Raw genomic sequence first — 13,276 nt, 5'->3', positions numbered from 1 at the left:
TTATTGGTCGAGACTTGGGGTATCTGTCACTTCCTCCATATCAGAGTCCTCAGACCCTTGAGCACCATGATCATTAGCATCCAAAACACCAGTTCCATTTTGAATAGCTAAGGAAAGAGAAGCAGTGGCAGGTGTAGCTGTAGCATCAGGTGGTCTTGTTTTATTTAATTGTGCATAATCATCATTTTCATCTTCTTCATGTTCAAGTTTTTTAGCGGTCCCCTAACACAAGATCTAACATTTATGCTATCAATCACTTTCTGATTTTCTTTTTTGAAACCTTCTCAATGAGCAACAATCAATTTATAGATTCTTCTAAGTAGAGCTAAGAGGCTAACTAAATGATAGTTGTCAAGGACTTAGTTACAAACAGTTTGACAGGTATTACTGCTATCATGAGTCTCAGAAAAAATTACAAAGGAAGTTATTATTGAGTATGGCAAGGATTAAAAGATATCACATGAGTTTTAGCAGAGTTATTCCTTTAATACTCCCTTGCAAGCTTGCTTGGGTGTGAGTATAGAGATGAGTCACACTCAAATAACTCGGAGCATAATTGTTTCTGCATAATTGTTTCCCTATCAAATAAGGGATTCAATTCAATATGTTTTCACCGAGGATCTTGGGAGTGGAGTACGGAACACCTAGTTTAGTGAGTTGGGATTGCACCTAGAGGGGCTTGAAAGCGGCGATGGCTTTGCTGCAATTTTAAGCTTCAGTGTTTGATCTCGAGATGACATGTTGCTGGCTTTAAACAGGGCGAAGTTGACGTGCGTTCGAAAGTAGGCATTGATTTTACATGAAATTTCCAGAAAAAACTATTGCATCCAATAACGTGACAGAGCACGTCGTGAGAAATTGTAGACTGAAGCCATGAAAGGAGCAATTGGTCTTGTTGCTCCCAAATTTCGTATTTAGGCGAGGTGTGAATCTCCAAACATCCTGAACTTCGATGGAATTAAAGGATTCACTAGAAAGTGACGAAGTTCAAAATAACACAACTCTTTATTTATGCACCACGTAGTATAACCTAAGAAAGTGATGATAAAAACTAAATCAAAGCCTAATTTGGTACATTTTTCTTGTCAAGATCAAACAATGCTTAACATTTTGCTTGTAATAACTAATCAATATTCAGAATAAACTTTCTAGGATATTTTATACATTGTTAAAAACTCAATACGAGAAAACTTAATGGTAGAAATAAAATCTAAGCTTATGAAGAAAAAAAAGGCATTATTATCTTCTAAATTTCTTTGATGATCTTCTATCTTTGAGATCGAAGAACTTTTTTTTTCTTGATGAAAAGAGACCCAAGTACTTGTCAATATCCTCATCCTCTTCACCTAAATCTCCTTCTCCCCTCCATTTCTTCTTCTCACCGGATTCCTTAATTTCCTACACAAATAAAATACAAACAGTGAAGTATTAGAAAAGTATAATTAAGTTAAATCACATAAGAATATGCTAATTTATTTTCTTGGGATAAATTGGGATCTACGCTCAAGAAAGAAAAACTACAGATAAACTAAACGAGGAGTGACAACTCCCTATGCATCATCAATACAACTCTTCCAAATTTGATTAGGTCAATCATAACTCGGCACAAATGTTTGTTTCCAGATACGCGTGACTTATAGTAAGCTCCCAAACTCTTTCCAAAAGATGACAAATCTTGTGCAGTGATCTCCACCCATTAGCATTCACAGTCCCTTTTTGCTTGATAGTCTTGATGACCGACTAGAATCAATACACACCTCGACATAACTGAATCCTCGATCAAAAAATAGTTGCAACCCAATCAAAACACCCCCACAATTCTGCTATATAAGCACCACAAATTCCAAAACCTTTGGAATAACCACCAAGCCATTCTCCTCCATACCGCAAATTAGTCCCCCACAACCCACTACAACAACGCCTCTAATAGCCACATCAGTATTTAATTTAACTCATCCCACTTTAGGTGGTTTCCAACCAATCCGAACTTGCTGCATATTCTTGCAGTTGATAATAGAACCTGCAACCTGTGCCATATGATAGTTATTGAGTCTGCGTGACACCTCCACCCAAGTGTCAGGGGGTTTGGAAAAAATTCTTGGTGTTTTTCTTTGTTCCTCCAATTCCAAAGATGATGGCAAGCCAGTGCCCAGTAATCTCTTCACTGCATATATCTCTCCCATTTAATACTACATTCCACATTTAAACGAATCCACTATCCGAGATTACTATGATAAAGTTCACGACTCATACTACGTGGCACTACATTTATCCAGAGTTGCTGCTTGTGTACACTCTCTTGGCACATGCAGAATTGTTTCAACCTCTTCTCTGCAGTAATCACAGAATGGCATGCTCGAATGCATCTTACTCTTCCTTTCATTAGTCATCAACTTCCCACGAAGGACGATCCACACAAAACTTATAATTTAGCCCCCACTAGTCTCCAAATTCTTTTCCAAATATCATTTCTGTCAATTATATCATGGTTACACAATAGAGCATATGTACTAGCAATTGTAAAATTGCCACAATTATCTCCAAGCCACAAAATCTTATCATTACCTAACTCAGCCTGTGGTGGCAGAATCGAATCAATCTTCTTTCTAATATCATTAATCTGCCAATCTAGCATTTGATTATTCCAGTTGCTCCTTGTATCAACCAAATTCTCTACTGTCACATGCTGCAGACCCACGGAATATCATGCACTAAATCAGAAATTTGCCATCCACCTCAATCCAGCTATGGTACCAAGCTAAGGTAGCCCTACCATTACAAATAGATCTATAATCAAATTGAATATAGTTAGGCCACACACTCACCGAACTCTTCCAAAGTGACGAGTTTGAGGCTTTTGCTTCAACCATATCACTTAGATGTTCAAATAACACCTCTCTTATCGGAAACATTACCTATATCAATGCAGACAACTCGGCAAGGGCATCACAATTTCAATATCCCACATAATCCCAGAATTTAACTTTTCTATTTAAAAATAAAAATGGACAGAAAGACTAAAGTAGCCTAAAGCATAACTAGGCTCAATATGCAAAAATTTACCTTTTCTGCTAATCTTTTGGCCGTATCAACATGCTCTTTCAAAAGCATAACTTCCTCGCATTGTGCCGGATACAATGGTAGCTTCTTGTCTAAAAAAAAAAAAATACTTGTACGAGTTATTTCCTAAGAAAAATTTGTTCATTAAAATGGCAAAGCAAAGGCAGAGAGCATATACTCCTCACCCATTTGTTCTTCTATCTGTCTGAACCACAACAGTTCATATTGGTTCAAAAGGGAAATGGCAACACCAGAGCGCCCAGCACGAGCAGTCCTTCCCACACGATGTATATAAATCTGTAGTTCACAAAGTCAGGAATTCTATAAACAGCCATTAAATTACAATCAAGTTCCTACCATTACATGAATGCAACTGTCAACTTTTGATAATTGTTATTACTGTAGTAAACCATACGTCCACAAAACTATAAAAGTGTTGTCTATCACATCTTACTTTGGGATCTGTGGGAATGTCGTAGTTAATCACCATATCTACTGCTTCAATATCCAGTCCCCTACTAAGTACGTCAGTACAAAGGACAATATTGCACTTCCCAGACTTGAACTCTTCCAAGGCTCGATTTCTCTTATGCTGTAAAAAGATATTATGATAAAAATTAAGCATAGTTTTTTTTGGCAGTTTAGAACAAATTACAACTATAATACAGGATCTATAGTACAATTACCTGACTCATATGACCATTAATTGAGATAGCTTTCAAACCAAAATTCCTAAGAGTCGAAGCCAGAAGCCGCGATGAATCACAAGTCCGAGTGAATATCATTGATGTACTTCCAGTCATTTCAGTGAGAATGTATACAAGGTAGTAGGTCTATGAAAGAAGCATGCAATGCAATTGATGAACCCAATCAGTGCAAATATAAATGATAATAGTTTCTGATTCACGAAACGAAAAACTAATGAAATTTTGCAACAAATGTTTTGGACAAGGGAGAAGAGAAACCTTGTGTTTTGCTGGCACAAAGCAACACTGCTGCTTCAATGTGTCCACAGTAGAATATTTGGATGATATTTCAATCTATGTAGAATAAAAAAATTGTCAATAACATCAGTATGCATACGGGTAAAATACAACTCCTTCCTATGAAAAATGCTAAATATTACATTTCCCTCCGGATGACATAATATGTTACACTACGGTTTCCTAAAAGAAATGTTACGCTACGGACCATTTTAATGCATATAAACCAATTGATGGTAGTGGTGAGCAAACCACCAGAGCGCATTTTTCCTTTCTTTACAATTTTCGATGTCTTTAAGATCTCACTTTCAAACCCTAATATTAATTTTAAGACTTTAAAAGATGAAATATAATTTAAATTACCACCTTTGGAATTTCACCCAAAACCATCATTTCATTTTCGACGAGGTTCAAACTAACTGCCATTTATTTACACTAATAAAAGTTGTTCATCTGAAGGCATTAAAACCAGCTAAAGTGTAACAAATAATAATCTTTCGAGGGAGATAGTGTAATTTTACTTATGAATATCATATTTGTAAATATAACAGTTGTACCTTCACAGGATCCCTTAAACACAACTTTCCAATCTTACGAACCTGAAAAGAGTGCAATTTTCTCTATAATTACAACTGTAAATTTGAAAATAAGTAAATTGCACAATCAAGCATCTGTTGCATATAAGCAATGCATAGAAAATGTATTATTATAACAAAATATAAGATATTTGGAATAATTTGGAAAGAAAAAAGTTTCAATTGAATAGTAAGATTATTAATATCTAGTAAGATATATAACAAACCTACATATTTACCTTGTCTGTCCCTGTAGCTGAAAAAAGAAATGTTCCCCGCTTACTAGGAATGAATCCTAAAATCTCATGAAGTTCTTTCTCAAAGTCCTCATTCAATAACCTGTCTGCCTCATCTAAGACCTGCTCAAAATGTAGAGCAATCAAACAAGTTCCAACTGAACATAAGATATATGGAAAGTAGAAGACTAGAATATGAAATGGTCGAAAAAATATATATTACTTAAATATTTCATTTTGTACGTGAAGGCGCAAACAAGTCCAAGCATCTGTAAAAACAAAACACAAAACACTCCTACATCTATAGACATGTTGCAAATCAGCTGCAAACTTTGTTTGAAAGTGTGGTCAATTGTGGATAGCGGAAAATAGCAGTTTGTTCAAATTGTGCTACACAACAGTGCTATAGCCTCATTACAACCGATATTTCACATTATTTTACGGTAATGTGAAATAGCATATCGCATAACAATAGTGGTTTGTTCAAATTCCACCAAGCAGTAACACTATAGCGCCTCTATTTAACAATGTTGCTCTAACTTCATAATCATGTAAGACAAAACAAGACCAATGCAGAAACATGCATGTTTCAATTTGTTAGAAAACCAGTTCACTAGAGCATTCTCTAGTTAACAATTTCATAAAATGATTCCATCTCCTCTCCTCAGACCAGTTCATCCTATTGATAATCTATATGACTAACTGAAATATAAACAAAGGCTAAGAAATTAAAACAGAAATGCTAACAAACTTAACAACTAAACTAAATCCTAATTAACTTCTTAACTCCAATCCTAGCAAACTCCCTCAATTCCAAGTCCTAACACAATTGCATCAATAGTTATCAATTCAAACCATGTTCAAGTTCTCAAATCAATTCCTCAGTTCACACTACACATGTACTCATCACTACTCAACCATTGGATGCCAGAAATAAAACTCGAATTGAGCTTGAATCAAACAACATAGAAATCATACCAAGTATTTTAATCTACCAAGAGAAAATCCTTTGGTGTGTTTTAGGTGATCCAAGAGTCGCCCAGGCGTCCCAACCTTCAAGGGTAAGAAATCAACATAAGTAAATAAAAAACAAAATATAGGACTGATGAAATTAGAAGACGAGAAACAATACTAAATCAAATACAATCTCAATCATGTTTATGCAGAACCTGCATAAAGTTCAGCTATCTCTTATCAATTGTATCAACCATATTTTGCATCAGTAACACACTTACAATAATATGAGGTCGCTTTGCAATGTCAATGGGCTGTACCATGCTAGTCCCTCCAACAAGCTATCGAAAAAGGCAATGATACCAATCAAAATTGATTTTTTAGCATGCATGTGAACAACCACTATGTGATAGGACAACATAAAACAAGCTTAAGCTACGTAATGAATAGGAAGACATAAAATTCATGCATAAGAAATTATTTCAGAAAAATGGATTAGAACTCACCACAGCACACTTGACACCAATTTCAGAACCTAGAGCTTTAAACTGTTCAGCAATTTGAATGCCAAGCTCTCTAGTTTAAGAAAAAGGTTAGAACAGAATGAATATACTATTTAAATATACAAGTGGGTATAAATACATCAGATAAATCTGAATTTATTTATAAGAATATTATATATTACATGATCAGTTATCTATGTATCAAACCTTGTGGGAGACATTACACAAGCAAAGAAATTGTTTAAGTGTGGTTGCAGTTCTAGGGCGTGCAATATAGGAAGAACAAAAGCTCCAGTCTTACCAGAACCCGTATTGGAAATTCCAATCACATCTTTTCCTAAGAAACACAAATTATAAAGAGTAATTCAATAAGCATTAGAAAATATAAAAAAACTATCATACTGATGTATAAAATTTCTGTTTCAAAATCGGATCATTATTTGGGTTGTATAGCAATTAGCAAGGATTACCACTCTGCAATCATTCTTCTTGTTCATTTCTATTAGTATTTTATAAAAGAAAAAAATGATCCAATTTCAGCGGGCGATTCTTTGCAGGCAAACTAATAGGCTCGCTCACTCTCTTGCTCAAGCGACTATATTACATAAATGAAATAAGCATTTTGGTTCCTAAATGAGTGAGGTTTTATCATTATAGTTGCATACAAATTACATAAACATCCTTCAGTTTATCTTTCTATTTGCAACATTAGGACCAAACTTTAACTAAAATGATCCGAGTTTCCAAAAAAAAGCTACGATGATGCATTTGAGTACCAAACTAACTAAAAATAAAAGCACTCGAGGACTAAAATCTATGAAGGACGGACACCGGACACTAACACATTGACGTCGATAATAATTCGAGAAAATGACATGATTCAATATAATCATATTTGTTGGTGTCAGACATTGGGGCGTGTCCGACATCATGACACGCCTAATCCAGGAGTGTTCATGCTTCGTAAACTAAAATGACTAACGAAAGACACAAAAGTATTTTTTTATAATTCTAATACATTCGGGAACTATAGTGATAGTTCTACACATTTAAAGGCCAAAATGATTGTTTAATAAAAAAAAAAAAAAATCAAGCAAAGATCACATCTAACCTTGTAGTGCAAGTGGAATCACTTCTGTTTGAATTTCTTTTGGATTCTTCCAACCAAATTTTTCACAAGCTTCAACTAATTGCTCAGATAAACCTAGATCCTTAAATGATTTCATTTCTTTATTCTCTTCTTCCATTCTCAGTTCGTAACCTATGAAGGAGAATGCTCACTGTTTCTCTTTTTATAAAAATACTTTTAGGCTTTGTTTGCGAGTTGGGTTTTGGAGAGGAAAGGAGGGGAAGGAAAGGCTTATGGAGAGGTAAACCTTTGTTTGCGAGTTTTAAAAAACAAGGGAAAAGTTTTGGGGGGTTTAGAAGGGCTTCATTTGTTCAATTTTAAAGTTCCCCCAAATTGGGGGGTTTTGGGGGGTTAAGCATACAAATTGACAATTTTGCCCTCATAATAATTCAAATTGACAATATTAGATATAACCTAATTATTACGATCTCTTTTCAAAACAACTTTTTCTAAACAGCTTATTTATCAAAAACAACTTATTACAACCTCTTTTCAAAAAACAACTTATTTATGAAAATTAGCTTTTAACGACCTCTTTTTCAAAATCAGCTTATTCAAAACAACTTATTCATCAAAAACAGCTTATTACGACCTCTTTTTCAAAAACAACTTATTGAAAACAGCTTATTTATCCAAAACAGCTTATTACAAACTCTTTTTCAAAAGCAACTTATTCAAAACAGCTTATTTATCCAAAACAGCTTATTACGACTTTGTCGCGTCATTTTTCGGACTGGTCGAAAGGCCATTTGATTGGCGTTCGACCCACTTTTGATTTCACGACTGAACATTTAATTCTTTTCAAAAGAAAGTGGAAAAAGGTTCAAATACCACATTTTAAGGGATTAAGGGTTCGGGGGTTGGTTATATTTAGGGAAGGTGTTAAGCACCCTAAATATTCGTAGTACTCTACGAGAACCTCTTGATTTTATTTAACTTTTGTGCTATAAACTTGCTTGCTTTAAAAAATGGAATTAGCAATGATAAAAGAAAATTAGAGACCTAAATTATCTACGTTTTTATTGATTTGGAAAGACGCATGTCCTTTGCCTACGTACCCGTGAAGGATCAAAACCTCGTAGTTCGGGGTAGAAATTGACGTTTGATTGGTTTTGGGTTTTTTAATGGTTTTTGAAAAAGGTTTAAAAATGAAAAGCCAAATGGCAAATTGGAATTGGTTTGTATTTTTTAATATTGAAAGGAATAGACTTGAAGTAAGATTAAATTGATTGAAGTTTGATTAAGAAAATAAAAATGAAAAAGACGGTCACTTGATTTAAGATCAAGGTTTGTTTATGAAAATATTTTTGTGATTTTAAATGTAAAAAAGGGTTTTTTTATTATTGTGCTTGACAAGAGTTTCATCTTGCTCCTACGTATCTCCAGGTGCGATGGAGAAATCAAAGCTACGTAGTTCTAGGTAGAAATTAAAGCTGAGGTCGAGCAAGACAAGCTCAACCTCTAGAAATTAAAGCTGAGGTTGAGCAAGACAAGCTCAACCTCTAGAAATTAAAGCTGAGGTTGAGCAAGACAAGCTCAACCTCTATAAATTAAAGCTGAGGTTGAGCAAGACAAGCTCAATCTCTATAAATTAAAGCTGAGGTTGAGCAAGACAAGCTCAATCTCTATAAATTAAAGCTGAGGTCGAGCAAGACAACCTCAAGATTTTTGAAAAAGTTAGAGTTAAGCCTGGATCTAAGAAATGAAATACTACCTTTTCTTGAAAATGGCTTCTGCTGTGACTGGCTTTGTGTAGGTTTCAAATCAGCTTGGTGGACTTGGATAGAGTGGTGATGCGGTTTGGTTTAGGGTGTGATGGGTTATGGATTTTGGTTGCTTTGGTACCGTATTCTGTGACTGGTTTGGTGTCTGAGATTTGGGTTTTATGATGTTTGATTCTTCTGGCTCTTTTGAATGATTTTATTGCTTGATTGTATGCTTGAGAGTGTACTTCCAATTCTCTTCTCTTTTTTTTTCCTCCCTTTCTTTGTTGAGAGAAAGCTTCTATTTATAGCCAACCTTCATCCTTAAACATCTGCAGCTGTTCATCCTTGTGTAGAGACCCTTGCTGTTGATAGGAATTGCAAAACTGCCATTGTCTCATACTTTTGTACACTGAGCTTGAGCTTGTCAGCCTCGACCTCAGCATTTAACACTAAGAGCTTGAGCTTGTCTTGGACCAGGAGCGTGTGTGAACAGTGAAAAGTACATGAACAGTAAAAATATCTTATCTTTTTACAGCTGTTTCATGCTTGTTCTCCAAGATGCATTGTTGTTAATGTCCTTGCATTTCTTAGCCACTAAGACACCATTATTTAATTATTTTAGCATACTTGGTCACCAAGTCTTGTTTTTTTTTAAGATATTTTGCTTGCTTGCTCATCAAGATTCATCTTTAGAGCTTGAGCATGATCACAATGCTCATGAGAGCTGGAGCATAAACACAATGTTCATGAGAGCTTGAGCATAAACACAATGTTCATGAGAGCTTGAGCATTAAAGAGAGTACATTAACAGGCAAAAATACTTCGGGCCAAAAGACAAATGAAATGGGATCTTAAGTCAAAAATTGGGGTATGACAGACTTCTTTTCAAAAAACAGCTTATTCAAAACAACTTATTTATCCAAAACAACTTATTACAACCACTTTTCAAAAACAGCTTATTCAAAACAACTTATTTATGCAAACCAGCTTTTAACGACCTCTTTTTCAAAATCAGCTTATTCAAAACAACTTATTCATCAAAAACAGCTTATTACGGCCTCTTTTTCAAAAACAACTTATTGAAAACAGCTTATTCATCCAAAACAGCTTATTACAATCTCTTTTTCAAAAACAACTTATTCAAAACAGCTTATTTATCCAAAATAGCTTATTACGACCTCTTTCTCAAAAACAACTTATTCAAAACAGCTTATTTATACAAAACAACTTATTACCACGTCTTTTTCAAAAACAGCTTATTCAAAACAACTTATTTATCCAAAACAGCTTATTACAACCTCTTTTCAAAAAACAGCTTATTCAAAACATCTTATTTATGCAAATCAGCTTTTAACTACCTCTTTTTCAAAATCAGCTTATTCAAAACAACTTATTCAAAAGAGCTTTTAAATAAGCTCTTTTGAATAAGCTGTTTTTGATAAAGACGTGGTAATAAGCTGTTTTGCATAAATAAGCTGTTTTGAATAAGCTGTTTTTTGAAAAGAGGTTGTAATAAGCTGTTTTGGATAAATAAGCTGTTTTGAATAAGTTGTTTTTGAAAAAGAGATCGTATTAAGCAGTTTTGTATAAATAAGCTGTTTTGAATAAGTTGTTTTTGAAAAACAGATCGTATTAAGCTGATTTGTATAAATAAGCTGTTTTAAATAAGTTGTTTTTAAAAAAGAGATCGTAATAAGCTGTTTTGGATAAATAAGTTGTTTTGAATAATTTGTTTTTGAAAAAGAGGTCTAATAAGTAGTTTTACATAAATAAGTTGTTTTGAATAAGTTGTTTTTTGAAAAAGATATCATAATAAGTTGTTTTGTATAAATAAGTCGTTTTGAATAAGCTGTTTTTTAAAAAAGAGATCGTAATAAGCTTTTTTTTTTTATAAATAAGCTGTTTTTTAAAAATAGATCGTAATAATTTACTTTTTATGAGATAAGTTGCTTTGAATAAATTTCAAGATAAATTACAAAGTATAACACAATGTATTGTTTTTAAGAGAAAAAAAGGGTAAAATAGTAAAATTATAACATAAGCCCTGCATTTCCTTTCCCTGTTGGTTTTTTAACTCCCAAACAAGGGGAAGGTTTTCCCTCCTTTCTCCCTTCCCTCCCTTTCCTTCCCTTCCCCTCCTAAGCCTTTCCTTTCCTTCCCCTCAAAACTCGCAAACAAAGCCTTAGGGTTTAATTTTTTTGGGGCTAAAATGCAATTTTATCCCCCATCTTTCTAAACCTAGCGATTTTGACCCCCTTACTTTAAAATTGCACGTTCAGCCCCTCATTTTTCGGCCCCTTTGCAAAATCGTGGTCGTCCCTTATTTTGACGGTCAAAGCTTATGACTGTGTTTTAAAAAAAAAAATACAAATTTATGATATTTTTAATCCATCTGAAATTAAAATATATTTTTTATATTTTCAATTTGTTTCATTTTATGTTTTGTAATTTTAAAATAATGTTAATGATTTTAATTCCAGATGGATTAAAAAATATCATTTGTCAATTTTTACTTTTTTAAAACGTGGCAAATCAACTTTGATCAGGACAAAATCAAGGAAGATCACATTTTTGGAAAATATCTGAAAGATGAGCGGCTAAAAGTATGATTTTCAAAATAGGAGGACGAAAATCGTTACTTTTGAAAAGATGAAGGGTCAAATTATTTAAGGTTTTTTTAGTTGTTAAATTATTTATTTATTTTTGTAAAATTTAAGTTTTATCAATTCTGATATTTTTAATCCAGCAGGTTTTTAAGTTTTATTATAATCCACTAACATAATGAATATTTTTTATAACACTTAATTATATATATATATAAATATATTTGGTCAAGTGGCCTAGAGGCTGGGAATTTTAAAGTGAATAAGTAAGGTGCTTTGGATTCGGACCGTGGGTCCAGCATATAACATGCAATGTTCTTGCCAATGCTCAAGAGCGCTAAGATGAGATGACATGAGTCTCTTCTAATTTAACCAAGGTAATAGGTTTGAATCCAGCCTTAGACATGCAACAACGTTAAAACTCACAAGGAGAGTTTATCACCCATTTTAGTCCCACAAAGCTCGATGGATTAATTTTTTACTTCCAATTATACCCTTAAATCATTTTGCCTATAAAAATGATATATTGTTGGAGTCACTCAAAAAGATAAGACTTTATATTACATTTGATATATTGTTTTTTTAGGGATACAAGCTCAGCTGGTTAGGACAATGCATAATATATGCAAGGTCCCGGGTTCAAACCCCTGCCACCACCAAAAAAAATATAATTGAAAAAGATAAGTATGATTTGTTACAAATTGAAAGCTTGAAATATCAATACATATAATTTTGATTAAAATCAAAATAATTCTAATCAAAATTTTATAAAAACTATTTTTTGTAATTTATACGAAGTACTGTAATAAAAAAGCGGACAATAGTAAATCTGGAATGTCGAAAGTTTCGCTACAGTTGGGCTCGTTTGGCCTTCAATTCATTGGTTTGTTAAACCTTATTATGAACCATAAGTTTAACGGCGTGCGCAAGTTGTTGAGATACTTGATACATGATGTCATGTATCTTCATGTCAATTTGTTGTCTAATAAAAGATGTTGGCATCACTACTAGAGACTAAAATGTATAACCGGTTGTGCTTCATAAACACTAGGATGAGCCATAAATATTAGCATTCTTAATGTTTTGTGAAGGCTCATTTAGTATTTGTTGGCATGGGTATTGTTGTTAATGATGACGGTTAGTCCATATTGTCAAGAATCTTTTGAGATCTCAGGTGCATACATCAAATTTATCAATGGCAAAAGGTTGTATTCTTCCACCGAACGTGCCAAATATATTGATGGAGCTATAGACTAGTCGAGGTCTCGGCAAAAGTCCTTATTTGTGATTCCCTTTCTTCAAGCAATTGACATTGAGGAATGAAATTTTGTCTTTTAGTTATGGATTCCTTAACTACTCTAGTAGAGTTTTAAGTACGTTTGTTTTGTGATATTTTGCTACTAGACTAATAAAATGCACATAAAATAATAAATGCAGAATGATAAAGGGATAAAATAGAAAAAATAGTTTATGCTTGATCGATTGTGTGTTACATTGTACAAAGTAAATATTTTCCTACTGACCAAA

The 13,276-nt window shown here is 33.5% G+C and overlaps 1 protein-coding gene across 1 annotated transcript; it reads right to left on the bottom strand.

Annotated features, from left to right (window-relative positions):
• Nucleotides 1–1,047: 1,047 nt before the first annotated feature.
• LOC146945095 (DEAD-box ATP-dependent RNA helicase 10-like) lies at nucleotides 1,048–7,598 on the bottom strand. The gene is made up of 13 exons (XM_085743461.1): nucleotides 7,423–7,598; nucleotides 6,519–6,648; nucleotides 6,315–6,384; nucleotides 6,090–6,149; nucleotides 5,833–5,907; nucleotides 4,858–4,977; nucleotides 4,601–4,642; nucleotides 4,026–4,100; nucleotides 3,747–3,893; nucleotides 3,515–3,652; nucleotides 3,246–3,357; nucleotides 3,064–3,152; nucleotides 1,048–1,398 (listed from the first exon to the last, which is right to left on the bottom strand). The coding sequence occupies exons 1-13, from the start codon at nucleotides 7,556–7,558 to the stop codon at nucleotides 1,240–1,242; spliced, it is 1,353 nt and encodes a 450-aa protein (XP_085599587.1). The 5' UTR covers nucleotides 7,559–7,598; the 3' UTR covers nucleotides 1,048–1,239.
• Nucleotides 7,599–13,276: the final 5,678 nt, after the last annotated feature.

The sequence above is a fragment of the Medicago sativa genome, chromosome 2, assembly GCF_051527215.1.
Source record: "Medicago sativa cultivar Bolivia chromosome 2, Bolivia_mono, whole genome shotgun sequence".
Taxonomy (NCBI): Eukaryota; Viridiplantae; Streptophyta; class Magnoliopsida; order Fabales; family Fabaceae; genus Medicago; species Medicago sativa.
The sequence above is the reverse complement of the archived record's forward strand: the minus strand, read 5'-3'. Positions and strand labels throughout refer to the sequence as shown.